The sequence below is a fragment of the Marmota monax genome, unplaced genomic scaffold (genome assembly GCF_021218885.2).
Source record: "Marmota monax isolate L192 unplaced genomic scaffold, Marmota_monax_Labrador192_F-V1.1 WCK01_AAM20220418_F8-fsc00003, whole genome shotgun sequence".
Classification (NCBI taxonomy): Eukaryota; Metazoa; Chordata; class Mammalia; order Rodentia; family Sciuridae; genus Marmota; species Marmota monax.
Genome location: NW_026694084.1, coordinates 9,976,361 through 10,003,390, shown reverse-complemented (window position 1 = coordinate 10,003,390; position 27,030 = coordinate 9,976,361). Strand labels below are relative to the sequence as shown.

Here is a 27,030-nt window from a genome sequence, read left to right as displayed (position 1 = left end):
GCAGAACTGCAGCCAGAATCAGGACAACAAACAGTAAGATCAATCTAACTGCATAATCCTCTCTCCTGGAAGGTTCAGAAATCCAGCTCCATAAAATCATGGAGTAAAGATAATATAGACAAAATCACTACCTCATACTTGGGAATTAAAAAAAAAAAATAGATGCTGGAACTCCTGTCTGGATAAATTATAAAATTTTTCCTTTCCCCTTGTGTCCCTGTTCCTATGAAACAAGTAAGACAAGATGGAAACATTAAATTAGTTTTTACTGGAAATCACTCCCAGGAAAAGCCACAGGTATTTTGTAACCACGTGACGTTTTGAGTGGCAACAGTAACCACCACCACCACTACCCCTCTGGTTAATAAATACTCTCCAGAAAAAGAGAGTGAAGCCAATAATGATTTCTCCTTCTAGACTAAGATCAATTCCAGGGAGTGTCTGCACACTTAGAACAAGAGAAAAACTTGAGTGTGTTGCTTTTCCCCACTTCTCAAGACAGATCTTTCCTCAAGGGATCCGGGATTCAAAACAAGACTAATCAATGCAAAATTCCAAACTCAACTGATCTGGTAAAAGACAATTCTGGGGCTGGGGATGTGGCTCAAGCGGTAACTCGCTCGCCTGGCATGCGCAGGGTGCTAGGTTCGATCCTCAGCACCACATAAAAATAAAATAAAGATGTTGTGTCCACCGAAAAAACTAAAAAATAAATATTAAAAAATTCTCTCTCTCTCTCTCTTTAAAAAAAGAGACAATTCTGGCTAATTCTTAAGGAAATATATTTTTTCTTTTTCCCCACAATTTTAATTTATCACATAAGAGAACTATTCAAAAAATAAAAGGGGAAAAGATCAGCATTCTCTCATAAGCCAGTTAATAATAATAATAATAATAATAATAATAATAAACTGGGGCAATTTTTCTTCAAATCCAATTAGATAACTAGGATTATGGTATAGCACAAGTTGATACCCTACTATTTTTTTTCTTTTAGTTTTAGGGATTGAGCCCAAAGCATTTTAACATTCCATCCCTTTTTATTTTTCATGTTGATATAGGGTCTCACTAAGTTGCTTAGGGCCTCACTAAGTTGCTGAGCCTCAAACTTGTGATCCTCCATCCTCAGCTCCCGATCTGCTGGTATTACAGGTATGCACACCATGCCCAGCCTATTTTTTTTCATTGATCATTATCATAATATTTTCCATGTTGTTATATGGTTTCCATAATTAAACTTTTAGTGGCTGCATAACACTCCACCAACCTGAGGAACCATAAAAACAGTCAATTATTAGACTTTCAGGATGCTTTAGTATTAGATCTTTAATCTCACTTGTAATCATTTGGATGAGAAATGATTTACCAACTCAATGAAAGCTGTTATTTTACCAAAGGAAAATTTGTTGACAGGGCCTTATTTAATCAAAGAATTTTTCCCTTTGCTCAACTTTATGAAGTTACAGATGCAGTTATATTTGCTAGCATTAGGTGGCGCTCTGCTGCTCTGGCTAATCCCCCATGATAAGCCAACAAAACAATTTCTCTTACAGGTTTTCAGTCTTCTTGCTTGCTTCCTCTTTCATTGCATTACCAACACTTCACTAGTTCTCTTCTTCCCTTTAGTAAGGGAAGACCTGACATTCTTTCCCATAAAAATGTACTTTTTGAAGACAATAGTGTTGACTTTTCCTCTAATGAATAGAAGGTGGGTTTTATTTATGTGGTCAAAATTGCCTAAAGCATTTTTGTCCTATGGCACCACCAGGCCCACAGATGGACAATGGTGGCAGTCAGCAGGGAGGTCTTACCTGTCCAGTCCTCTGCAGGTTTGCAAAGTGAACATCAGGTATGAAGAGAACAGGCTGTGAGTGCAGATCTGGCATGGTTTTGAAGTAGGTGATGTCACTCTTCTTCTGTAAAGGTATGGCGGCCAACTTCCCATCAGAGGCTGGACGCGACCACAAAACCCATAAACGACAGGGTTATGCATGACTGAGAACCCTCAACTACTAGCCCTGTCTTAGCAAAAGTTCATGGCTTTCTCCTACAAAGCTTTCCACATACCATAGATGTGAACACAATTTAAAAGTCTCCCCCAACCCCCCATCCCTCAATGAATAGAGAAAGTGAGCACTGTAGGTGGAGCTTGGGTCCTGACACCCTACAGGAGGATGTCAGTGTTCGTATTACAAAGTCCCTCTGACCTCAGTGTGCTCATGTGAATTTATTTGCTTCTCACTGGGACAATCACCCTGACTGCTCTGCTAGTAGACAGCAGGCCATGCCTTCCACATTTATGCTTTTCTCTGTAATGCACTTCTTTTCACCTGTTTCCCCAAGGGGTCCGGCCCACCTGGAGCCTTTTCCTTAGCATAATTAGTTTCAGAGAAACTCACCATTGTTGCACTGGGTTTGGGGGGCTTGGCCTTTCCCTTTCTTCCTGTTCTGCTTCCTCTCTTCGTCTCGGATTTTTCTTTCTGCTCCCTGATAGGAAAAAACAAACACAGACTATGTCAGGCATGTTCTCAGAACATGCAATAAATTTTCACATATACAAATCACAGTGATATATGACAAGGAGACCTGAAAGTTCCATGTTCATCCCTGAAGCAAGATTGGCCTTCAATTCAGGAAGCTGAGCACTCCCATGATTCTATGCTATGTGTTTGACCTATGAATGATCCCATCTCTCCCAGATTTTCTCCTTTTTTGGTATCTTGCCTATTTAAAGAACTTCAGTTTTGAATCAGTATGGAAAAACCCTGTTCCCTAACTCAGTGATGCCCAGTAAGTAATTTTAGTGATTACAATAAAACGTCATAAGATGAAGCATTGACCAATTAAACTCATTCCTAGTCACAGAGATGGCTTTAAAGTTGAATGTGACATCCCTATAAAATTTTTTCCTTTGCTTGTTATGAGCTTTTTAAAAAATCACCACAGTGGTAGAAAAAGGGAGGGAATTCCTGCCTTACTTTGTGACCACACAATGATATGGGATCGCTTTGCACACACAAGTATAATTTTATTTCCTTATCAATATTCTCATATGTTCTTAGAAATGGTGCTCATTTAACCAAATAGACAAGGTTGTGTCTACTCTCTTCCTGTCTGCCCCTCTGCTCTTTGCAATTTGATTTTTCCATTGGCTCCTTTGCCAATGTTACTAAATCTCATCATTACCTTAATCGGTCTTTCCTGTCATCAATTGCTGCAACCCTGGTCATTTGCTAGCTAATTTCCCTATTCTTATCCCCAGTACAGAAATTCCAGCAAGATTTATTTTTGCTTTCTCTCCATTTTTGCAGAATTCTTCTGCATCATGTTTTCATAATGCCCTAGACAGATGACATTCACACAGACAACCCCAGCCTATACAACTTCTTTATTTGCAGACCCTGCCCCTTGTAGTAGCAGATATAAGGAGCAGTGAAGCTCAGTCTGGCCACCAAGCTCTACCTCTTTAGAAACTGCTCCCAAATCATCACACACAAAAGTGATTTGACAAGATAAAATTTTAACCTTCTGCATGCCAATAAAGAAATGGCAAAAGACAGTTTAGTGAAAATACTTGCAATAAAACATCACATAAAGCGTCAAACTCTAAATAGATAATGAGTCAGATGAAAAGAACAACATACGAATGCAAAAGGGGACAAAGATCATAAAACAGGCACCACACAGAAAAAGACACACAGAAGGTTTGAATTAAAACAACGACATAAACTTTTTTGTTATCAAATTGGCTCTTTAAAAAAAAAAAAGTGGATTGCCAATCCTGGCCAAGGTGAGGCCTGCCATAACACTGGGGATTTGGAGTCAACAAAGGCGTCATAAAGGAGATGGCTTTTGAGCCAGTTCTTAAAGAATTAATAATAATAGCAATACACACGTGTCACTTGTCCTGTGCCTGGTGATTTCTAAGAGATTTACATAGATAGCATCGAATAGCTACAGTATGTAAGCCAGATAATTTAAATACATATTTTTATATTCAGAAAATACCACAGGGAGCAATTGTTTTACTTACACTAAGGAGAGTGATTATTTATAGTGTTCCCTTTTAGTTTTGTCATTGACACAGATTATGCAAACTCATAGAGAGATAAATTATTGAAATATCCTCTTTATAGAGTGTTTGTATTTAGAAAAATGTACTATTTTCAGAAAATAAAGGGTTGAATGCAGACATTACCTTGCTCAAATGGATGCGAAATACTAGCAAGAGACCCTCCAAAATATTAAAGTTCATAAAGGAAAGTACTCACTTTTTTTTCAGGTTTATAAAAGGCATTTTTCTCTGTGTTGGGAGCTCTGTGTAATATACTATTTAACATGAATAGAATCCTGGCTTTCTCTCATCTAAGTTACATTTCATCCAAGACACACCCCAAGTTTGGCTTTGGCCAAACACTTTTGTTTCTAAATTAGTGTTTTTTTTTTTTTTTTTAATACTATTTCTGTAAGGAATAGGTTTGGGATTATTCTTTTTCAAGATTTATATATGTTCGGGGCTGGGGATGTGGCTCAAGTGGTAGCACGCACGCCTAGCATGCGTGCGACCCGGGTTCGATTCTCAGCACCACATACAAACAAAGATGTTGTGTCCACCGAAAACTAAAATATAAGTATTAAAATTCTCTCTCTGTCTCTCTCTCTTAAAAAAAAAATTTATATATGTTCAATGTAGATTTTTAGGCATTCTTTGATATATTAAAACCGAGGGATTGACATAGAACAGAGCAGATCTCTAGAGAACACAGTCTTGGTGCCACTTCTATATAAGGAATTTCCTGCCCAGAATGCCCAGATATCAACATGACAAAAGAATTCTAACAATATCCAAACACTCTTGGGAGAACCACAGTTCTCTTTTCTAAAATAAAGGTTTTGGCTTGGCAAAAATGAAGTTTTTGACTTGACAATGCCCCAGGGAAGTTTTAATTACTCCATTAAGATGGAGATAGCTTCCCTCCTAAAGTCTCTCAAGAATCCTTTCCCTGCTAGGATTATTTGTGACTTGAAGCTTAAAGAAAACACTACTTCTATTCTTATTAAAATGTAAAAAGAAGGTCTAGTTCTTCCAGAAGAGTACCGTCTGCTACAAGGGTGAAAGTTATCACTTGAAAATAATTTCCCCATCTCAATATTCTTTCACTATGGAGTGTTAAATTTGAAAAATGTATCTGAAGAGTTCTAACTACATTGTGATTGCTTCTGCCAACACTGGAGAGAGAATGGCTATTTCTGTCTTTTATTTAGCACTTACATTGTTTCTCTTAAATTTATTTTAAGATTGCAACTTCATTCTCAAGTTTCGGTGCAGTATAGTTACTGTTTGCAATAATACAAATTCTTTTTTCATGGAAGATTATGGAAGTAACTAAATGTAGACATAAAAATAGTATACACAATTATCTATCTAGGTAGTTATACAGATATTTCCTGAATTTCTTTTTTTTTAAGAGAGAGAGAGAGAGAGAGAGAGAGAGAGAGAATTTTTAATATTTATTGTTTAGTTTTCAGCAGACACAACATCTTTATTTTATTTGTATGTGGTGCTGAGGATCGAACCCAGCGCCGCATGCATGCCAGGCGAGCTCGCTACCACTAGAGCCACATCCCCAGCCCTAGTTCCTGAATTTCTAATGCATAAACATGCATTTCAATAGAAGTCTCCATATTACAAAAAAAAAAAAAAAAAAAAATTAGAGAAAGCCCTTATTTTCCACCTGTAGACCCACCGGTATATTAATTAGAAATTAAGCTGGAGGATTATAAATAGTGCAGAATTGCATCTGTTAAAGATTCTAGACTGTGATTAGAAAACTTATGGTTTTAAAATAGAATAGTTCTCCACCCTTGTTTTAGAAGATAATTTAAATCAAGCATTTGTACTTTTACACCTATTTGAAAAGTATACAAATGAATTTTTATTTCTCTTTCTAATCTCCCAGGAGTGATTTTTGCCTGGGTTTTGAAATTAGAGCTGTAAATATAGGGGAGTGATTACACTAAGGGGAGTAATTATTTATAGTGTAAAATATAATATAATGAAAAATTATAACAAAAGACTCTATCCAGCTTATTAGAGAAGTTGACAGCCATTACAGTCAATCCCCCTACATGGTACCATGAGATTTTCCCATGTGGGTTTCTGGACTCCCTCCTAATCCTCAGCAATAGGATTTCTAACACCCACTAGAAACTCATTACTTCACTAGTTACTTAGAGTAAATACCATTAACTCAACATTCTCCAACCATGTTCTTCTACCTCACCCTATTATTTACTTAATTGAAATAATTGGCTACTGGAAATGCCACCTATTTTCTGATTGGCAAAATGTATGTTAACATGATTTCTTTTGGGGGAGATATTTATGTTTACAAAATGCCCACATGGGTAAGTGAGCCTCCCAACCATTTCTTTTCTTGCTACAGATGACCCTGGTAGGTAGCATGAGTTCAGGCAGTAAATACGTTAGAAAAACCCATTCAATCCTCTTTCCCATCCTCTGTCTTTTAAAGGTAAACTGTGAATGAAAATTTATAAGATACTCTTAGTTTCTTAAGCCCCTCTTTTTCTAGAGCATAGCTTAATAATATAACATTCTCTATTCATTCTGCAAGGTTTTTTGGTCTTGTTTTTTATCACTTCAACACTATGCAACGAGACAATTATATGAACATTTGTTTTAGGCTTTCTTTTTCCCATTCCCAATTCCAGCTGCCAGAGTAAAGTAAACTGGTTGTTAAATATTTCTAGCCCATCTTTCCCTCCCTTTTCCCTCCATTTTTCGGGGTGGGGGGAGTATTGGAGATTGAATCCAGGGCCTTATATGTGATAGGCAAACTCCCTGCTCCTGAGCTACATCCCTAGCCCGCCTTCCTTTCTTCTTGCTTTTAACTTTACTCCTTATTCCCATGGAGTAAACCTTCATGGAGGGGGATTCCACCATCTCCCTTGGAATTTCTGGAATAAAGTAAGGGAATTCAAATTATCTAAATGCTTTCCCATTTATGCATCTGAAAATTCTATGCTGTAAATCATTTGAAATGTTTTCTTAATATGTTGAACTAAAGACATAAACTGGTTTTCTTTTGGTTTTAAAGCCTCCCTTGGGTCTTTCTTGAGGTTTTGAAATAGTTATCATTTTGTTATTTCATGCGTAAAGTTATTCATTTATTCAAATAGTTCAAGTTTGGAAATAGACCTGTATTTGTATCCAGCTCTGTTCTACTGTATGACTCTGGCCAAGTGGTTTGTGGCTTTAGACCCACAGTGTACACTGATGTGATTGGCCTGTGTCATGGAGACTGCCCAATGGTCCCTCAGAGCATGGTGCTGCTCTGAGGATTGGATAATTGACACTAATTAAAATCACCATGGCCTGAAAGGCTATTGAGTTGAGGGCTGCACATTGCTAGGCTGCATGTCCCTCCACCCCTGTGTGGCTGGAGCTACTACGTCTCCCTTCTCTTGATCTTCTCTGCCTTCTGCTGTCCTTGCTCTCAGCTCATGGAGCCCACTTCTCCCTGTGCCCTTTTACTGCTAAACCCTAACTTTCGGATATTTTAATGTCACTATAGACCTTTAACATAAGGACTGCGGCTCTTGATTCCAGAGCAATGGGCAGTACCGAACCAGCTACTGGCCTCTTTTTCCCCAGCATCTAACCTGTTTAATGTCCTTTCACTCACAGTTCATACCTAACAGCAGTTAGTCAGCTTATTCTATTTTTCATACAGTCTCCTCATCCTCTCCGATTTTTAAATAATTGTATTATGTCTACATCATCAGACCATCCTGTCTCTCCCATCATGTAGAATCAGATTTATAGGGAAATACGTTCTTCATGGTCACCATCAGCACTTTTATCAATGTTGTAGACGTTACCATTAAAGTTCATTCTCTACTAAATTTTCCAAGAGGGAATGGTCACTAAATTAGGTGGGGAGGTTGTTGTTGTTGCTATTTATTATTATTATTATTATTTTGGCTTCTTGTGCCTGCAGTCCTTACACCTGAAAGTTAATTTGGTTGGATATAAAATTCTTGATTATATTTTCTTTATCTATTAAATATCATGGTCTTTTGACAAGGCATTGCTATTGAAGTTTGATGATAAATGTTTCTTATTAGTGACTGATTATCTTACTTAGTTCTCCAAAGAATATTTTTTCTAGTTTTGAAAGGCCAATAGCTCAACTACTTGGTACTAGTTATCCTGGGTCAATTTTGCCTAGTATATGGTAGACCATTTAAATATGTATACTTTCCATTTCAAGTTTTCCTAATTTATCATTCTTAGCACTTGTTCTATTCCATCGTTTTGTCTTTTGCTCAAAAATTTCTAATACATACACAAATATTCGAATTATATTTGTAAAGAAAATAAATTTCTTTTTTATATTTATTATTTTCGGTCATAATTCTTTTTTTCCAATTTTAAAAACAGTACTACTTTCCGGCTTACGTTTCCTTATGATGTCATCTGTCGTATTTATGCACTGTGTTGTTGCTTTCTGTGTTGTCTTCCAAAATATTTTATTCTTTTATTTCTAAATTCTTTCCTGAATTCTAACACATATCTTTTCAAATCATCTTTTCTCCAACATCATGTGTATGAGTTTTTCCAATTGTGATTTATATTGATCTTCCTAACTCTATTGTTTTCTTAACTTCATTTAGCTCATTTGGAACACTGTAGCTTTCACCAGTTTAAGGTGATGTCTTTGCAACATGCATTCATTGCCCATAGGAAAGTCTGATCTTAATCTCTTTTTGGGGGATTTGACAGTTTACTGTTGGCCAATTTTAAGTGAAATATATGGGCCAGCATACTTCCTCAGGGCTCACACTCTCTTCTAGTGTGTTCACAAAAGAGTCTTGTTATTTCAACTTTCCCTTTTCTTTTCACCCAAACTCAATTTGATTCTACTATCAGCAATTTCCCCCAGAACAAGATTTTGTTCTAAAAGAAAACTTCAGTTTATCACTTTTTATAAAGAACAAAACACTTCCGTATGCAGTCCCTTTGCACTCATCAGAAAACTGGAGTCCACAGACTCTGTTCCTTCCCACCCTAGTCACACACACCATGCTCAGAATGTCCACTTCTGTGCTGTCCAGGGTAGTACTGGGGTGTCTCTTGGGAGTACTGGAGGGTTTCCTGCTCTTTGGCCATCACGTTGCCCCATGACTTTCCCTCTTAGCTGTGGATCTCATTACTGATGCTTAGTCCCATTCATATTTGGATTTGTGAGGATCTCTTATCACTTAGCCAAGGGATTTTTAAACTTTGCTATTCTAATTGCTGAGCCATATTTATGGTAAAGTTTAGGGAGATTCAAAGCACATGTTTACTGAGTGCATGTGTACTAAAGAACTCACTTTACAGGTGGTGTTTCCATTCTAAAAAGACCTAGATAAGGCCCATTTAACTCATAAAGTTACATTGCTATGTTATGAGATAGTATCTACATGCAATAAAAACTATTGATCTATTATTTCAGTTATCTAATCAAATCAGACCATAGCACAGAGTGGGTTATAGGCCAAATGTTTGTCCCTGCCCCATTCGTATGCTGAAGCTCTAACCCAAATGTGATGATGTTTGGAGGTGGGGCCCTCCGTTTAAATGAGGTGGTATGGGTGGGGTCCTGATGATGCAATTAGTGTCCTTATAAAAAGAGACACACAAGTGGTTTTTCTTTATCCATCATGTGAGGGCACAGAAAGAAGATGACACCTATAAGCAGGAAGAGGACCTTCACCTCTAAACTAGTCAGCACCTCAATCTTAGACTTTCTAGCCTCCGAATTGTGAGAAATAAATTTCTGTTGTCGAAGACATCCTGTCTGTGGTATTTTGTTATAGTAGCCTGAGTTGACCAAGACACTGTGCAATGTCAATCAATCATTAAAACAGTTGTAAAATGATTAACTAAAAAAATAAAAAACATGCCTCACTTTTGCTGAGGTTGGATTTGAACTCCTGATTCTCTTGTCTCAGTCTCTAGAGTCTCTGGGATTACAGGTATACACTATGGCACCTACCATACATCAATTTTTAATTCTGTATAGTGTCAATTATTTTCACATGTCTGGTTAGTTTTGCCCATGTCATAATACAATAATGTGCCTGTTAAATATGATTGAATTTTTCTTTATATTGCTATAATTGTTGTCATTTACAGTAATTTGGAAAATAATTTCTTCCTAATTATTCTTTAAAGGCAATATGTTTATAAAGTGAAATTTACTTAAAATGGAGTATAAATATTCAATATTAATAAATATTTAATATAATGTGAATGTTAGTATATTAAATTTTAATGATATTTACAAATTTTGTAGGTAATTTCTTATATGAATTTTTCTAAACACTGATTTTCATGATTGAAATCATGAAACAATTTTGACTTGATTCAGTGTTGTTGTATATTTGAAGATTCAATAGAGTACTATTCAATCAAATTTAGTCTTTATATTCAAATTATTTTCTGACTTTAATAAAAAGAAAGACTCTTAAAAAATCCTCAGCTAAGTTTTTACTTAAATATCAATAGAATTCTGAGTAATGCAGATACTGTTCCTAAAATATTTCTGTTTTCCAACTGATTAAGAAGTTGTTAGTAATCTGTATTGTTCAAAAAAAAATTTTTTCTTAATTGAAATAAAATTTTTATCCCACTAAAAAACAAACAAACAAACAAACAAACAAAAAACCAGACTGGTCACTTCCTAGCCATCTAATGGGAACTGAGAATTAAAAGATTACCACACCCATGGTGATTGATGAAGTCATCATTTTGACACTACTAGACAAGAGAAGGTGACAAGGAGGAAATGTCATTAAAGGCAATATCTAATAACAAAGATACCTTTATGATAAACTGTCATCTTTACTCACTTTGTCGCAGAAGACCTTGATCTGGCAATAAGCTCTGTGAATGGGTTTATTGCTACGATTATTATAACTGTACGTATCAATCTGAATCATCAAAGGAAGTCCTTTCACTCCTTTCTGGGAGGAGAAATCTGTACTCAGGCAATTCACGGTGATAAAAATCTGAAGGAGGGAGAAAGAAAGGAGAAAGTTTACAAGTTACCAAACCAAGGATCTCCAAAAACAGGCATCAGCCTTCAACTGATGAAAATAATGAACAAACCTATAAGGCAATTGAAGAATATTGTGACATAGAAAAAACCTGTTGAATGCATAAAATGTAACATACATTATATAATTTATAATTATAAAATTCTAAGCTCTTTTCCTTTCACATTTGATTGAAAGAGACCATTTATTAAGTTTCTTGAAAATACGTCAGCAAAGTCTTATTTTCGTAAACATATGTAAATGGATGAACACTGTCTTCTCAACATATTCGAGTTGTCACTTCTCATAGATCAGTTTCTCTAATCTCTGACCTGTGGGATTAAAAATAAATAAATTCAGATAACACCTTCCTTTGTGAATTCTTGCAGTGGAACTAGTTAACTGTTGATGTGTCTGTCTTTCTTACTTGACTAATCTTGAGCATCAGATCCAAAATTATTTAATTTTGTTTTTGAGTACAAGAAAGGAGAAAGTTTACAAGTTACCAAACCAAGGATCTGGCACCTAGTGCAGTTCCTGCAGAAGAAAAGGTATTCAATGAGCATTTGACGAATGAATCAGAATTGTTCTGCAGAAAGTCCACTAGGTCAAGAGTCAAAGGTTCCAAGATTAAGCCCCAGCTCTAGCATTAACCAGCTAAGAGACCCATGCAAATTACTATGTCTTCAACTTTCAATTTTCCCTTTGAATCATCATTAAGATCCCTCCCTACAGGACAGAAGGTAAATACTAATACACTCCATGTTAGGAGGTAGAAAGTGTAATGGCATGGACACCCTCATCGGATAGGATGAAGCATCAAGAAATACAACAGAGATTGTGTGAATCCAAAAAAGGAGTAACTCAGGTAAAGTACTGAGGATTACAGCAATGACTAACAAAAGAACTGAAAGTAGTTTCATTATAAAATGTTGAAAGAAACAGAAAGAGATCCAAGTGCACTAAATTTATTCTTATCTTATACACTGGGTAGCTGTCAATAGATAAGGTGATTTATCACAGAATTGAGCTATAAATATAGCACCCACACTAAGTGGGAACTACATAGACAATTAAGAGGTAGTCTCTGAGAAGAACCAGTCTTACTAGACTATTTCCTTTGTACTATTTTCATTTGATGACACATGTACTACTTTTTTTTTTTTTGTACCAGGAATTGAACCCAAGGGCACTTAACCACTGAGCCACATCCCCAGCCCTTTTCATTTTCTGTTTTGAGACAGAGTCTCACTATATCACTTAGGGCCTTGCTAAGTTGCTGAGGCTGGCTTTGAACTTGAGGTCCTTTTGCCTCAGCCTCCTGAGCTGCTGAGCTTATGGGCTTGCACCACCCTGCCTGGCTTACTTATATATATATTTTTTTAAGTTTGAACCATTCATTGCTTTCAATTTGTACAGTTATGTATTCTGAAAACCATCTCATCTGATGTATTATTTAATCTTTATTTGTGTATTTTTTTGATCCCCTGAGCTTTTTATTCACCTTCAAACCCTAGATGTAAAGACTTCTGTGTCACAGAGAAACCAGAAAGATTCACCCTGTAGGAAGTGAAGACTCACAGTTCTTTTTAATATTTTTGTGTAACTATGAGGCCTGATTTAATTCATTTCAAATCCTCGGCCTGTAACCATTTGATAATTTTGGTGACCAGGCACATACTTTTTAGTGCTGTATCTCCCTAAACATCATTTTCCTTAATTTTTTTTAGCTTGTCACTTGGCAATGAGACATGCACCTTCGAGGCACCGGTTCAGTAGTGACAAGTCCAGCTGACAGATCTTAATAACACACTAATTACAATAGCCACGTGCACTGGTCCTCAGGCTCTCACATTTCTATCCTCCATCTGAAAACAAATGCCTAACGATGACCTGACTACATGAACAAGGACGGAGATCCAGAAGGACTCTAAGTAATGAAGTTGTCCTGCATATGGGATTCAGGCTAAATAAGTAAACTTTAGCTGCTCTGGCCCCCAAAACACAAAAGAAGGGTGACTGTATGAGGTGATGGATACATTAATTTGCTTCAATCACTTTTACTAACTATATGTATCCCTCAACATCATGTTGCACAGGAGAATATCATGCTAAGTGAAATAAGCCAATCCCAAAAAAACTGAAGGCTGAATGTTCTTTCTGATATATGGATGCTAGCACACAATAAGGGGTGGGGGTGGGGGTGGGGGCTCGATAGACGTTCATTGGATTAGACAAATGGAAATGAAGGAAGGGGAAGGAAGATGGGAATAGGAAAGACAATAGAATGAATCGGACAAATCATCAATATATGAACAGTGAAACTCCACATCATACAATTGCAAGAATGGGATCCTAATTAGAATAAGTTATACTTCATGTATGTATAATATGTCAAAATACATTCTACTGTCATGTATATCTAAAAAGAACAAAATTTTTTTTTTTTTTAAAAATTTTAAGCTATAAAAAACAACAACAACAAAGGACTATCTCAGTGGCTAAGAGATTCTTAGTTCAACCCTGGTACCCATGAATAAATGAATAAATAACATCATGTTGCACACCTTAAATATACACAATAAAAGGTTTTTTTTAAAGTTGATCTAACTGTGGATATGCTCATTTTATTCATTTATTTCTTTAAGTCATTTGCTCATTCAGTCTGTAAATGTCCACAGAAGCCCCTGATGGGTCAAACAGCATTAGATGTCAGAAGTAAAGAGGAAAGCCCACCCTGCCTCATAGAGCTGACAGTCTAAGGGGAAGAGAGATAAGAAATCCAGCAATAACCAACACACTGTGGTCAAGATTATCCTAAGGAGACATATGTCCAGAGGTTCCAAGAATGTAGAGCAGAGCCCTGAGCCTGGAAGATACTAGTAAAATACAAACTGCAAACATGCTGGGCTCCAAGTGGGGGCCTCATAAATACAGAGGAATGGGAAAGAAGAAGAGAGCAACCAAAGATGCCAGTGTCATATAATGTAGGGGAACTTAGTGACAAGGACTTCCAAGAAAGAAGATGCCAGGCTCAATGCTCCTACTGGAATTCCAGCATAAAAGCATTTTGCCCACGATGGTCACCAAGACGGAAAATGCTACCTAGAGCTCTTGGAGATTCCTTAATGGCAGAGAATTTTTATTTAATATTCATTCATGCAACAAATATTTTAAAATGCCTTCCAAGGTCTCGAGACTGCCAGCACAGATGTGCTAGGTATGGTTTCTGCAATCACAGAAGTCAGAAATGAGATGGTGAGCCAGGTACGTTGGCACACACCTGTAATCCCAGCCCAGTGGCTTGAGACACTGAAGCAGGAGGATTGAAAGTTCAAAGCCAGCCTTAGCAATTTAGTGAGGCCCTGAGCAACTCAGTGTGACCCTGCCTCTAAATAAAATACAAAAAAAAGTGGGAGAAACAAAAAAAGTACTGGGGATGTGGCTCAGCGGGTTAAGTGCCCCTGAGTTCCATCCCCAGTGCCAAAAAAAAAGAAAAAGAAAGAAATGAGATGGTGAGAAAGATAATGGGGCAGCACTGGAAAGATGACAATAGCTTCATTGAATGCTGATCCTTAATAAATAAACATAAAAGTTCTTTTCCAGAAACCCTTGACTTCTTTTATTGTTATTACTGACAATACGGGGTTATCTTGGCCAGAATGCATAAATATTGTTTTATGTCAGCAAATCAAATGTTCACTGTGCTGAGCAGTCATCCTCCATGCTAGCCACATGGTTCATAGAGAGCTTCCTGGTGGTGACTGTAATCCACATGGCCCTCAGTCCAGAAAATGTTTCCTAGAGCTCCAGGAGTAACCCAGACGTGTGTGTGTGTGTGTGTGTGTGTGTGTGTTCCTTTAAAAAGCCTGCCTAGTTCTACAGAAGCCAGAGGAGAAAGCGTTCTGAAGAATATTTCCTAAGTGATTAGATTTCATGGTTGGCTCACCGATTTAACGATGCATCACTCATGGTGGATATATACTCTGTCATGCAGCAAGAAGTATTCATTGTGGTTTTATCAGCTCCAAGTCTCAACTAAGAGAGCTAGAGTGATGGATCGTGACTGTTTACAAGGGCCACTTAAGTAGACAAATTCACTGAAATCACAGATGGTTATTGGCAATATAAATAGACTAAATCCTCCTTAGAGGGCCTATAAAAATCAGTTATGCAGTAGAGATGGTCTTTAACGGTCACACAGGCTACCACAGACTAGACTCCACAGGGAGACACTTGAAGCAGTTTCTCTTAATAGAGAAAAGTCCTTGGTTCAAGGCCTAATGGGCTCCCTTTGACTCGAGGCATCCTGATTTCCCAACAAGTAAACAACAGGAGACTCTGCTTCTCTGCTACATTGTGTTGGGTGTGATCCTAACAGGCAGGGATTTTATAACAGGGTTGGCGCTGCTCTCCTCTTGCCTGGCTCCCGCCAGTGGAAAGTGCAGTTTCAGTGCCTGATGGCATCAGTCACAGTCTCACTGTGCTGCACTCAAAACCCAAATGGTTGAACTTTAACTGAAGGGCTGCAGCTAAGGGTTGGGAAGGACATTAACTAAAACCTTGCCTGGGAACAGATGAGCATTACATTGTTTTATTTTGCAATCCCAATCATGTCCCAGTTCCATGCATAGCAGGCAAATGTGAGAGCTAATTTCTTGAACAAAGCTGAAATCTTTATCTACAAAGCACTTGTACTGGAGAGGCCTAAGGAAAAGGCATGATTTCATCCACCAAATGTTCGCCCAAATGTCAAGCACACAGAGTTCTTTTTGACTTCAATGGGAATACCGATTATGTAAAGAGCAGACAAATGTCATAAATAATTGATCTGTCACCCAAGTTATGAATGCTACAGATATGTTCACATAATATTATCAAAATCTCAGTTACTTTTCACTCTACAATTCTAATAGCACATTGAATAGAAAAATGAATTAAATCGGGTGTATTCAAGTGGATAATAGATACAATTTTATTTTTGTCATGGGCTCAAAGATTGATTCAGATACATTATTTCTGAATTGTACCAAGACCTTTCCTAAAAAGTGGCAGTCTCATGACACTGGACATTTTTTAATAAAATCATTTGTTACATATGAATGCCTATTCTCATTTTGTAGTTCCTACTCAGAAAGATGAGGACTCAATAAATCTCAGCTGTGCACTGTGGGTAGAAAGATTTATTAAAATAAATACAAATAAATGAGCTTTAGAATTCATACATTAACTTGATTATTAACTCCCGAGATTTTCTGAGGGCTTTCCATTAAAATAAGTGGTTCTACCTTTGATTGATTTGGAAAGCAATTTGAGATTTAAAAAAAAAAAATCACAACACCCATGATTTTATGTAATGTGTTTATCTGCCTCTTTAATCAATTACATTTTGGGGCTGGGGATGTGGCTCAAGCGGTAGCGTGCTCGCCTGGCATGCGCGGGTCGCTGGGTTCGATCCTCAGCACCACATAAAAATAAAATAAAGATGTTGTGTCCACCGAAAACTAAAAAATAAATATTAAAAAATTCTCTCTCTCTTTAAAAAAATTGCATTTTTAAAAGTCTTTATGAGTTAAAGACTTAAAAAGATCCTTATTTGTTAATGACTGGAATTCTAAAGAGACTTTTTCCAAGAGATTGCTATGCATTGACCTCCAAATTACAGGTACACATCAAGAAATAATAATTTTAACATAATTTTTAAAATTATTTAACATTCCCCTTCCACAAACTATATGCACATATGTGTACAATTGCCAGTTTTTCTACTACCCTGTTCGTTTGTTGGTTCTTTGTATTATGAAAGACCTTGTAGATAATTTTCTTAAATTTCATCATTTTTTCCCCATTTTGATAAGATCACTCTTGAATGAAAATGCTCAATTGAGGCAGACAATAGACTAAATGACTAAACATGGACTTATTAAAATGTGGAAATGTCCTTCTGGGGCACTGATTCATTTATTTCAGGCAGGAATTCGTCACACAGTTATTAAGTGTCTTTGCTGGCACACTGGCATTTTGTGGCAAGGTGGAGACAGAATGACAGGACAGACTGCCTGCTCTCAGGGGACTTGCTATTCAGTTGAAAATCTAAAATTTCCTAGATCTCTTGAAACTTCCAGTTACACAACACTTTTAGGAAATGATTAATCTATTTCTTTATTTTATCTTTTTTTCTGAAAATATATTTCATTGTCTTCTCCTGCAAATCTGAGCACACACACAGATGCACACCTGATGTACTTAAATATTCTACCATGATTTCATAATGCCAGTACTCAGGTTTTTGTGTCCAGAGCATGCCAAGTGTGTTCTGTTACAGAGCCTCTGACATCTGCTGTTCCTCTGCCTCCTCTGCTGTCCCTGTAGATCACCACACTGCCAGTTCCATCTCATTCACATTTCAGTCCAATGGCAACTCTTCAGAAAGAGTGACACCCCACACAAGTAGCCTCTCTCCTCCTCCCAACACCCTCAGTCCATGACCAGTGGTGTACTCTATCAAATTTTTCTTTCCTGTTTTCTTTATAACACTTAGCATTATTTGAATTTATGTTGTGCATTTTTTTTGGCATTTATTATCTGCTTGCTCCATGAAGCTAACTCTAATGCACCAGGCTCACAGTAGTTAACCAATAAATATTTATTTATGAATTAAGGGAACATAAATTATTTTTCTAAATGTGAATTCCCCCTTTATCTATGCTCTTGTTTTCCTAAGTAATACCTCCTGAGAGCTGAGACTGATATGAGTAGCTGAAGTTGTCAAGATAATACAGTTAAGTGCTCTGATCAGATTTCTCTGGAAATGTTATCTACCTACCTACCGACTTACCTATGTAACTAGTTACCTACAAACGTAAGTTGAGCATCAACTATGTAGTTGGCATGACTATGATTATCTATCTAAGCATCCGTCCATCCATCCTATGGAAGATGCTGTATGTGGATGCCATGTGAAATAAAGAATGTCCCTATGGCAAGGTCCTGCCCTTAAGGAAAAGAGCACTGTTCACACACTGTTCTAGTCACCGAGGTGGAATGTATATAATTAGCTGTTAAGTAAGATGATCCAGACTACACTTGCTGTAAGGACTTAAAAGAGAATAAGGCAGCCAGGGAAGATTTCCTGCAGGAGTCTTGAGATAGGAGACATACAGAAGGGAGGAAAGTACATGCTGACTCTGAAAATAGCAAAGAAAGCAGACAATGGGTAAGCAGGGTTTTTATTTGGGAGGATAAAAAAGAGCCTGGAAGGCAGAACAGGAGGGGACTATATAGGGATTGTACTGCAATCAAACAACATACTGCTGAGCCTAAGTGTCTATCACTGAGGCCAAGTACAGCAGACAGCTGCAGCCACAGCCCCCAACATCTATGTTATAGGCAAGCCCCCAAAGTTTCCAACTCAGCAGGCCTGGGTGGGAGACCCTAGTTTTCGCATTTCTAACAACTTACTAAGTTGCTGCTGATGCTGCTTGTTGAGAACCAAACTCTGAAAACCCCCACGCTGAAGCATTTGACTTCCTCACCCGTCTCATCTTCCTCCTCTTTTCTCTTTTCTTCTTTCCCTCTACTCTCTTTACTCACCATCTTTCCTTCTCTGGTTCGTTTTCTTCTATTCCTCTAAATGCAAGATATCTGAAGCCCAGATTGTGACCCTCTTTTGCCCATCCTCCAATTCTCTCCACCAGTCTCATCCTTTCTCATTTGTCCTGACTTCTATCAACCCCTCTGAACAAGCAAGTCTAACTTCTCTCCTGAGCTCCACAATCCCCTGCTCTTCATTGTTTCTAGCCTCTGCATCTTTGGCCACCCCATTCTCCCACCAGGCATGTTCCTTCTTCCAACTTCCAATGATTCAATTCTATCTGACCCCTAAGACACAGCTTTCATGATGCAGCCTTCCTCATGTCTTTCCTAATTCCACAGAAAGGGAACATCTGGATGTGCTGAAGTATAGAAGTGATGAAATTGGAGGGGGCAGGGGAAAGCAAATATGGCAAAATACTAACAATGAGTTGATCTAGATGTAGGGTGTTGATACATTTATCATATATTTTTCAAATAAAAAGTAGACCAAAAAATTTAAGATAAATTGAACTTATGTCTCTAGAACTCTTCTAGTATTTTCCCTCCATCAGTTGTTGTCCCTTTCTACCTCACATTACAGTTATTTACATCCATGTCTCAGTTCTGGGTCTAGCCCTAACATGGCTTGAGAGCAGGGGCTCTACCGGGCCTACTTGTCCACAAATTTCCCCTCTTCTGGGTTAGTGCCTCATGGACAAGTGGGCATGCTGCTTCCAAGGAATGTCTGTACCTTGTCAGAGTTAGTTAGTGGAAGAGATAACACTGCTAGATTTTCCCAGTATCAAAAAAGCATGGTGGGAAGAGCACATGCTTCAGAACCGGAGAGCCCAGGGTTGGAATTCCACCTCTATTATACATTAGCTGCACTATGTTAGGAAAGGTAGCTAAGCTGTCTGAACTTTAAATTCCTCATTAGTTAAATGAAAAATCCTACCTACTTAAAAGCATGAATATTGCATAACGTATATAAAGTGCCTGGCAGAATGCCTGGTGTATAGTAATTACCGAACAAATATTAGTCATTGTGCACACAAGCACACACCATCATTTTATGAAACCCAAGTCTATAGTCTAATTTTCTGCACAATACAGCAGTTCATACCTGTTAGTTACAGAGCCCTGAGTAGAATTCAGGCCAGAAACCATGGATACTCCACATTCTAACAAAAGATCAAATCATTAATATCTTCAGTGAGATGCCTTCCAAAGATTATTCCTTTTATAAATGAATTAACTCCAGCTTTATAGTTTTTCCTGCCATCCATTACCATATAAAACTGGAACAAAGGCCTGGCTTTGTTTAAGTTCAATACCAAAGACTCCAGCAAATGTTTACCTTTCCCTTTTAAAGTTTCCTTCACCCACACCACGCCCCAGCAAACACATAAAACTGCCATTTGCCCAGCTCTGCAGTGTGTAACTCAATATTTCAGGACTCCTCCCAGGAGCTTCCCCCAACCCTATCTTTACTTTTGAAAACCACAGAATGTGACCTATAATATTATTTAACCTTCTATAAGGCGACCTATTAAAAATCAGGCCAACTTAGGCAATAATTTTTTTTGATTGTTAGTATCTATGAACCCTATTTCATCCTGGACTGTCTTGTAAGCAGAAATAGAACTTTCCAGGCAAAGGCATCATGTTTTGAGAGGGTTAAGCAAGGTCATGAAGCAATGGGTCCCTCAGGAGTATGGTCTCCTTTGGGCAATCCCTGGGTTTTCTTTTTGTAGGCTAAATATCCATATTCATACAACTTCTCTTCTCCCCTGGTGTCCTGACACAAAGTTCAACAGAGAAAGAATATTGTCCATTTCAGAGCATCCTTTTGGAGACATGATTCATCAAAATATCACAAATATTCAAAAGTATTCTGATTGGCATTTAGTGGGGACACAATAAAAATTAATTAAATGTTTTAGACCAAAAAAAAAAAATGCTGAAAAAAAGACCCAGAAAAAAAAGTAGGAAGGAAGATAAATAGCAAATTTGGAACAACATAATAGATTCACCATGATAGTGAATTTCAAGCCAGCCTTTTGATTAGCATGATCTTATTTTTCTCTGAGATTGAATTATTTGCAATGTACAAGAAGATTAGAATGCACATATTTTCTTCAATTTACCACCTTTTCATAGGCTATGATCATAGTCCTGCTATTTCTATCATCCTGTCTCTAAGCTAGTAAAATGGGGATAATAAGTCGAGGGAAACTATTTTTCCTGCCAATAGCAGCTCATGGAGCAAAAAGTAAGGCTACCTTGCTGACCACCAGCTGCACTTTGAGAAGATGGCACTGGGAAGAGAAAGGGTCAACTCATACAGTGAAAAAAGAAAGACACCTGACTTCCAATGGAAAGAGTAAGTCACCCTGTACAACAGCTCCAGTTATGTCTCACAATAAGAAGTAAGGCAGCTGCTGTCACTGTGTAGTCACCACGAGTTAGGCCGCACCAAATGCATGCTTAAGTCTAGGGCAGCTGCAGAGTAATGCAAGGGTACTAAATCAATTTCACTGTCTTCCTTAAGGATAGGAGGACTTTTTAAAAATTTTTTTTTATTTGTTCTTTTTAGGTATACATGTCAGTAGAATGAATTTTGACATATCATATATACATGGAGTATAACTTTCCATTCTTATGGTTGTACATGATATAGAGTTATACTGGTTGTGTAGTTATATATGAACATAGGAAAGTTATGTCTGATTCATTCTACTGTCTTTCCCATTAGGATGGGAGAATTTTCTACCCTCAGTCTTCACTTGTATTTTCCTTCTCAGTCAGCCAACTCATCTTAGCATTCATGTTTCCATTCCTCAGTCTCAGTTCTTAAATTCCATTGTTTTGATATTAAAGCAAAATCAGACACTAGGTAATAATTAAGAAACTCTTAAGGGAAATGGGGCCCAGAGGAAACATCAACATGCCCACCCCAACTCCCACCTTGCATTTTCCTAAAGCTTCAAAAACTACACATAAATTTCTTTTGCAAATCCAATTCATTTAAAGCATCCCATAGGACCCAAAGTTAGAAGAATCTATCTACAAAATGAGTATTGGCTTACATGTGATATTCACTTCCAATTCACTAGTTGGGTTAGTGTGAGTATTTGTTTATTGAATTTCTTAAATCACAAAGCACATAGAGCTGATAGTCAGCGGGTGTCTTCTGCAACCTTATCCTCTCTGACAAAAATACTCTTTCTTGCTTCAGATTTTTAAATGCTATGCTTCTTGCCAGGTTTTGCAAAAAATGAATAAGAAAAATAAGAAACAGTCTCCACTATTCATAACAGAAAAAATATATGGAGGAAATGGCGAATAAATGTGCAAAGATAGGAAGAAGAATCACTGGTACATCTCAGAGTCACAATACTAGAACTGATCTTTAGTTAATGCAGAGTGAGGGAATAATTATGCAAGGGAATTCCATAGTTTGAGGCCAATTAACACACACACACACACACACACACACACACATATTCACTCACCTGAAGAGGGCAAGGCTTCTTTAGTCCTCACTCCCATGTCCATTCTGGTCAATGACATGTATGATATGAACAGGGAAAGTATCAGGGCAACAAAAGACACAGATAGGAAGAATTCTGGGTGTTTGAATAGTTGGACCAGCAAACTATCTTTACTGGGCCTGGGGTAGCAAGGTATGAGCACAGGGCAGGTAGTAAAAGCAGGGTGACCTGATTGAACTGCTTTGTTCATGGAAGTGACACTGACCGTTTATTTTCTTTCTTTTTCGACACAAAGAATTTGTAACCTAAAGATTTGTTGGAGGAGGAAAATCATAGCAAGATTTGGTCTAAAGACAAAAAAAAGCAGATTCCCTTCTGTTGGGATGCTTACAACATGGGCTCTGGATTTAAAGGGATCCACCTTTACTTCTGCCTAATCTTGTAATGTCTGGGATATCAAAGGTCCTTATAGAAAGGAATCAGAATCTGAGATGAAAGGACTATTACATATGACATCTCTTAACCTCTCTGATCCTCATCCAACCCCAACCAAGTCTCAGTCTGCCCAACCCCAATCTTGCCACAAAAATTTGTTAATAGAGATGAAAATATATGCCTTATTTATGTCTTTGGCCCTCTATAGAATGACAATAACTTCTTGTCTGAAAAGTCCTCTCCTAGCTTCCAAATACAGAAAGAATGTTCTTCAATGATCTAACTAAGGGAAGGGCAGGACAAGCCAATCTCCCAGCAGCTCAATAGGAAGGGGGAAAGGAAAGCATGGTGGACCTCGTCCCATAGGACGTCACATAGGATACTAGAGAGCAGAAAAGAGTGACCCACAGAAACAATTTCTTATTATCAAATCATATGACAGGTTTCTCATAAAGGCACAGGTATAGCAAAAAGACTTGGTAGTGGGTTTGCCTTCTTGATTATGGTAGAGAGGGAGGAGAAAGATTTTCACTGAATTAAGACCATTCCAGAATGGTTGGATGCAGAACAATTAGAAGAAAAAGAGTAATAGAAAGGAGCTTCCTTCACCCTAAGGAATTTATAAATGATGGGAAGGCCAAAGCATAGAAATGGGGGAAATTAGCATAGTGCCCTCGTGAAAAGACACGAAAAAGGAAACTCAGCTCTCAAATGTCAGTACAAGGCACTAAGTAGCACCTTAATGCTCATGTCTTTCTCCTGTGTCCCACAAGAGAGGTTGTGACAGCACACTGGGTTGGGTAATCTCGAAATCATTGTGACCAGAGAAAACAGCATTGGATGAAAATGGAGGCCTGGTTTCAAGACTCTCCTTAGAAACCTGGGAGAAAGGGAAGCCCGTGGTCTGGGTTGGCAGCACTCCTGCTCTGGAGATGACATCACTGCTGGAGAAAGGCCGTGCTCACTCCTGGCACTCTGAGCTCACTGCTCACCAATAACTCAGTGGAGTCTTGCATGGGAATCCCTCATTGTGGGGATTAGTGACTATCAAAACTAGTTTCAGGTATTTGTGTTTGACTAAGGGGAGAAAGTAAAATTAAAACATCCTTGTAAATGGGAGTCACATGACAGAAGGTAGTACACAAGTCCTGCCATTAGAATCACATGGAAGGGCCCTCCTCCCTGCTTCCCGCCACTTTAGAGCTGAGCAAACTGAAGTGGAGAAACGGGAGGTCAAATGCCAGCTACTCCAGTGTCAGGACTAGACTCAGGGCACCTGAACCCCATTTCAGATACTCTTTCCATTGCATCGCCCTGCACCCATCTCCTGCCAGTTTCCAGGCTATTAAGTGTGGACACTCAGAGCCACACCCACCTAGATAGCAGTGACACTTTTCACCTTACCTAGACTTCCGGACAGCACAGACCCCAAGGGAGAAGTGAGGCCTGTGGGAGAGTAAGTTGGCTGCTTGTGTCATCCTGCAGAAAGACACTGTGGCACAACCAGCAAAACCGGTTCTGGGTGGAAAAACCCTGCAACAGCAGTTCCACCAGAATCAGGCTGCAGTTGACACCCTGGAAGTCTGGGAGTAATCCCCAAACCTCAGTGTGACTAATACTTTTAACACCTTCCCTGGGCAGATACTGTTCGTATAATTAAATTAACCTGAATGATTAGCATCTCATGTCCCCTCCTTTCCTGTCTGCTAGAGGAGACAGAAATAACTTGTAAGTCAGCCACAGAAGAAACAAGCAGAGTGTGCCCTGGAAAACTCTGTGATCCTTATCTCCAGGTCTTGATTAAATGTATGTAGCAAGAGTATCAGATATTGGAATTTTTTTTTTTTTTTTTCTAAATAGAGGCACCAAAATGTGAATATCCAAGGAAAAGCTATCCTTCAGCATGATCACCTTGGAAAAAGGCACAGTTTTCTCATATGATGCTGCTATTTCTGGAAGCACATGTGTAGCATCTCTTCTGACACTTCCTGCTTCAAATTGGTTTACAAAACCTTGTGCAAAGAAAAACAATGACAACAATAAAACTCAGATCTCCTCCAGCTTGTGGCTGGGTCTTCACATGCGGATCCATCTTACTTCTGGGGTTTCTTTAAACACCTTCAGAGGTCAATATTTACGACTTTGGAAGGGCCTTTAAAGAAAACTTTTGGTAGGCATTCAAAGGATGTTGCAGCATCTCCCTCCAACCATGGTGACACGAGTGTGCCTCGGCCTGCTGCCACTCACTGTGGTGCACTAAGGACTGGCAAGGGAACCAGGGAATGCTGGTGGTGCGCCTCACCCCTTTCTCTGAGCCACAGGCTAAACCAAGCCCCCCCACCCTTGGTGTGTCACTACCTTCCCCAACACTGAAAGCCAGCAAAGATCCAAGCTGTGAATGTGTTGTTTGGGGGTGACGTGATAGAGTATAAAACTCAAATGTCCAACAGGGCCATGCATGGAAAATTCTAGAAAAAAGAAGGCTAAGAAAAGCAATAAAGAACAGCCAATACCAATGAGTGCCATGAAGGTTACTCTCCTTGCAAATATTCTGGCCAGAATCTTTAATTACCAAAATAGTCTAGGAATCTGGATTTAAATTTTTTTCTTTATTATTAAATGTGGACAAAAAAGTTAAAATTTGAAATATAAGTACATAAATGTATAATATACCCACATTTGTTCTGTGGTCCACACAAGGCAGAAATCGCAGGTTTGTGTCCTTTGACCACACAAGCCAAAAGCATCATGTGACACTGAATGTGATCCTGATCCTGAAACCTAAAGATTTCTGGGTGGATGTCATCAATAGGAATTTGAAATAAAATATAACTTCTTCTGAAAAGAAGTCTACAATATGGAAATTACAAATCATTCCACTGTGAGATGACACTTTGTATTTTTTCTTGGTACTGCAGATTGAACCCAGGAGTGCTCTATCACTGGCTCCATTCCCCAGCCCTTTTTATTTTTTGAGACAGGGTCTCCTCAATTTGTCCAGGCTGGCCTCACATTTATGATACTCCTGCCTCACGCAGTCTCCTGAGTAGCTGATATTACAGCACGTGCCACTGTGCCTAGGTGACACCGTTTGCTGGCTTTGTTCAAAAACCTTTTTTTGAACCACCATCCTATTTTTTTTCCAGCTTGTTCATTATAAAATCAATACTATCTTAAAGAAGTGCCCTAGGCTCTGCAGCCTCTCTCATAAAGTAGATTTAACTATCACAGCTTTCTTTAAAGGCCCTTCCATAGTTTGGAGAAAACCAACAGGAACTATTTTTTATTACTTATTGATTAACCCAGACCCAATACAATCACAACCACCAAACAATAGTCACTTAAAATAGACATTAAAGAAATAAAACAAATTTTGCTACAGTGAGCATTATAAAATATCCTTCAACGTCATTTATCAAAGCAAATGTGAACTTAAACTTGACCATCTGGAACAACACACATAGGCACACCAACATGCACATGTATATTTGTGTACACATGTGTAAACACACATTTAGACAAGAAAGAGCTCCTGCACATGGCCAATGAGTGGTATGGAGTGAACTGGACTGAAAGGTCAACTCGGGCCCAAATCAACTATCTCACTGGTATACCTTAGAGCTGTCCCTTCCAAATTAGGCATTTTCTTTAAAAGGTCCCTACCGACACATAACACTTAACACATTCACCTCTAGCACTGCTTATCACAGATTGCATGATCATGAAAATTACAGTGATGATTAGAGCTCCTACTTATAGCTTGCTCTAACACTGATAAATACTTGCAGTGACATGATCACATTGTCTCCCCAGTGACCCTGAGATGGCCCTGCTTCCCTGGCTCACACCGTCAGACAGTGTGGTTCCCTTGCCTCCCTCCCCAGAGCACTGGATCACCATGCATTGTATCCTCAGCATGATGTTTGGTATAACAGAGACATTTGGAAATGTCTATTTTGTTTCGAATTCAGGAATGGAGGCCCAGAGAATTTCAATTGACTTGCTAAGGATTCTAGTCCCTTCTGGAGATGTGCCATCACAAAGACTGCCCCAGGTTGTCCAGTCCCATCATCCAGCTTCCAAGAGAATGGGCACAAAGAGAAAGGGCAGGCACTGTTGCAGTGAGTAGGGGTTGGACAGGAGCCAGGGAGGGTGCAGACAGACCTGCACAAGGCCAGAGGTGGAGTTCTTGGGACTGGGAGGGGCAGGAAAAATGGTGCTCAGGCAGCCAAGGATGTTAGTGCAGTGCAGAGAGCACATGGGAACCTCCAGTGCAGGGGCCACGGGCCTCACATACCCACTCTCCCTGCACTTCAGGGTGGCACCTGATCTTGTCCGTGCAAGGTCTGCTTCCTTCCCTGGGAGGCCCTGATCCCCTGGAAGATTCTCAAGGCTATGCTGATATTCTGTCACTATGTGC

At 38.5% G+C, this 27,030-nt stretch overlaps 1 protein-coding gene across 3 annotated transcripts in view; it reads right to left on the bottom strand.

Annotated features, from left to right (window-relative positions):
* The window catches only part of Grhl2 (grainyhead like transcription factor 2), a 148,214-nt gene that overhangs the window by 31,404 nt on the left and 89,780 nt on the right, over positions 1 to 27,030 (bottom strand). For all 3 annotated transcript variants that reach the window (XM_046464789.2, XM_046464790.2, XM_046464791.2), the window contains exons 9-11: positions 10,921 to 11,079; positions 2,400 to 2,487; positions 1,812 to 1,951 (exon numbers count right to left, since the gene is read on the bottom strand). In XM_046464789.2, coding sequence (XP_046320745.1) covers positions 1,812 to 1,951; positions 2,400 to 2,487; positions 10,921 to 11,079 — 387 coding nt within the window. The remainder of the gene's footprint in view (positions 1 to 1,811; positions 1,952 to 2,399; positions 2,488 to 10,920; positions 11,080 to 27,030) is intronic.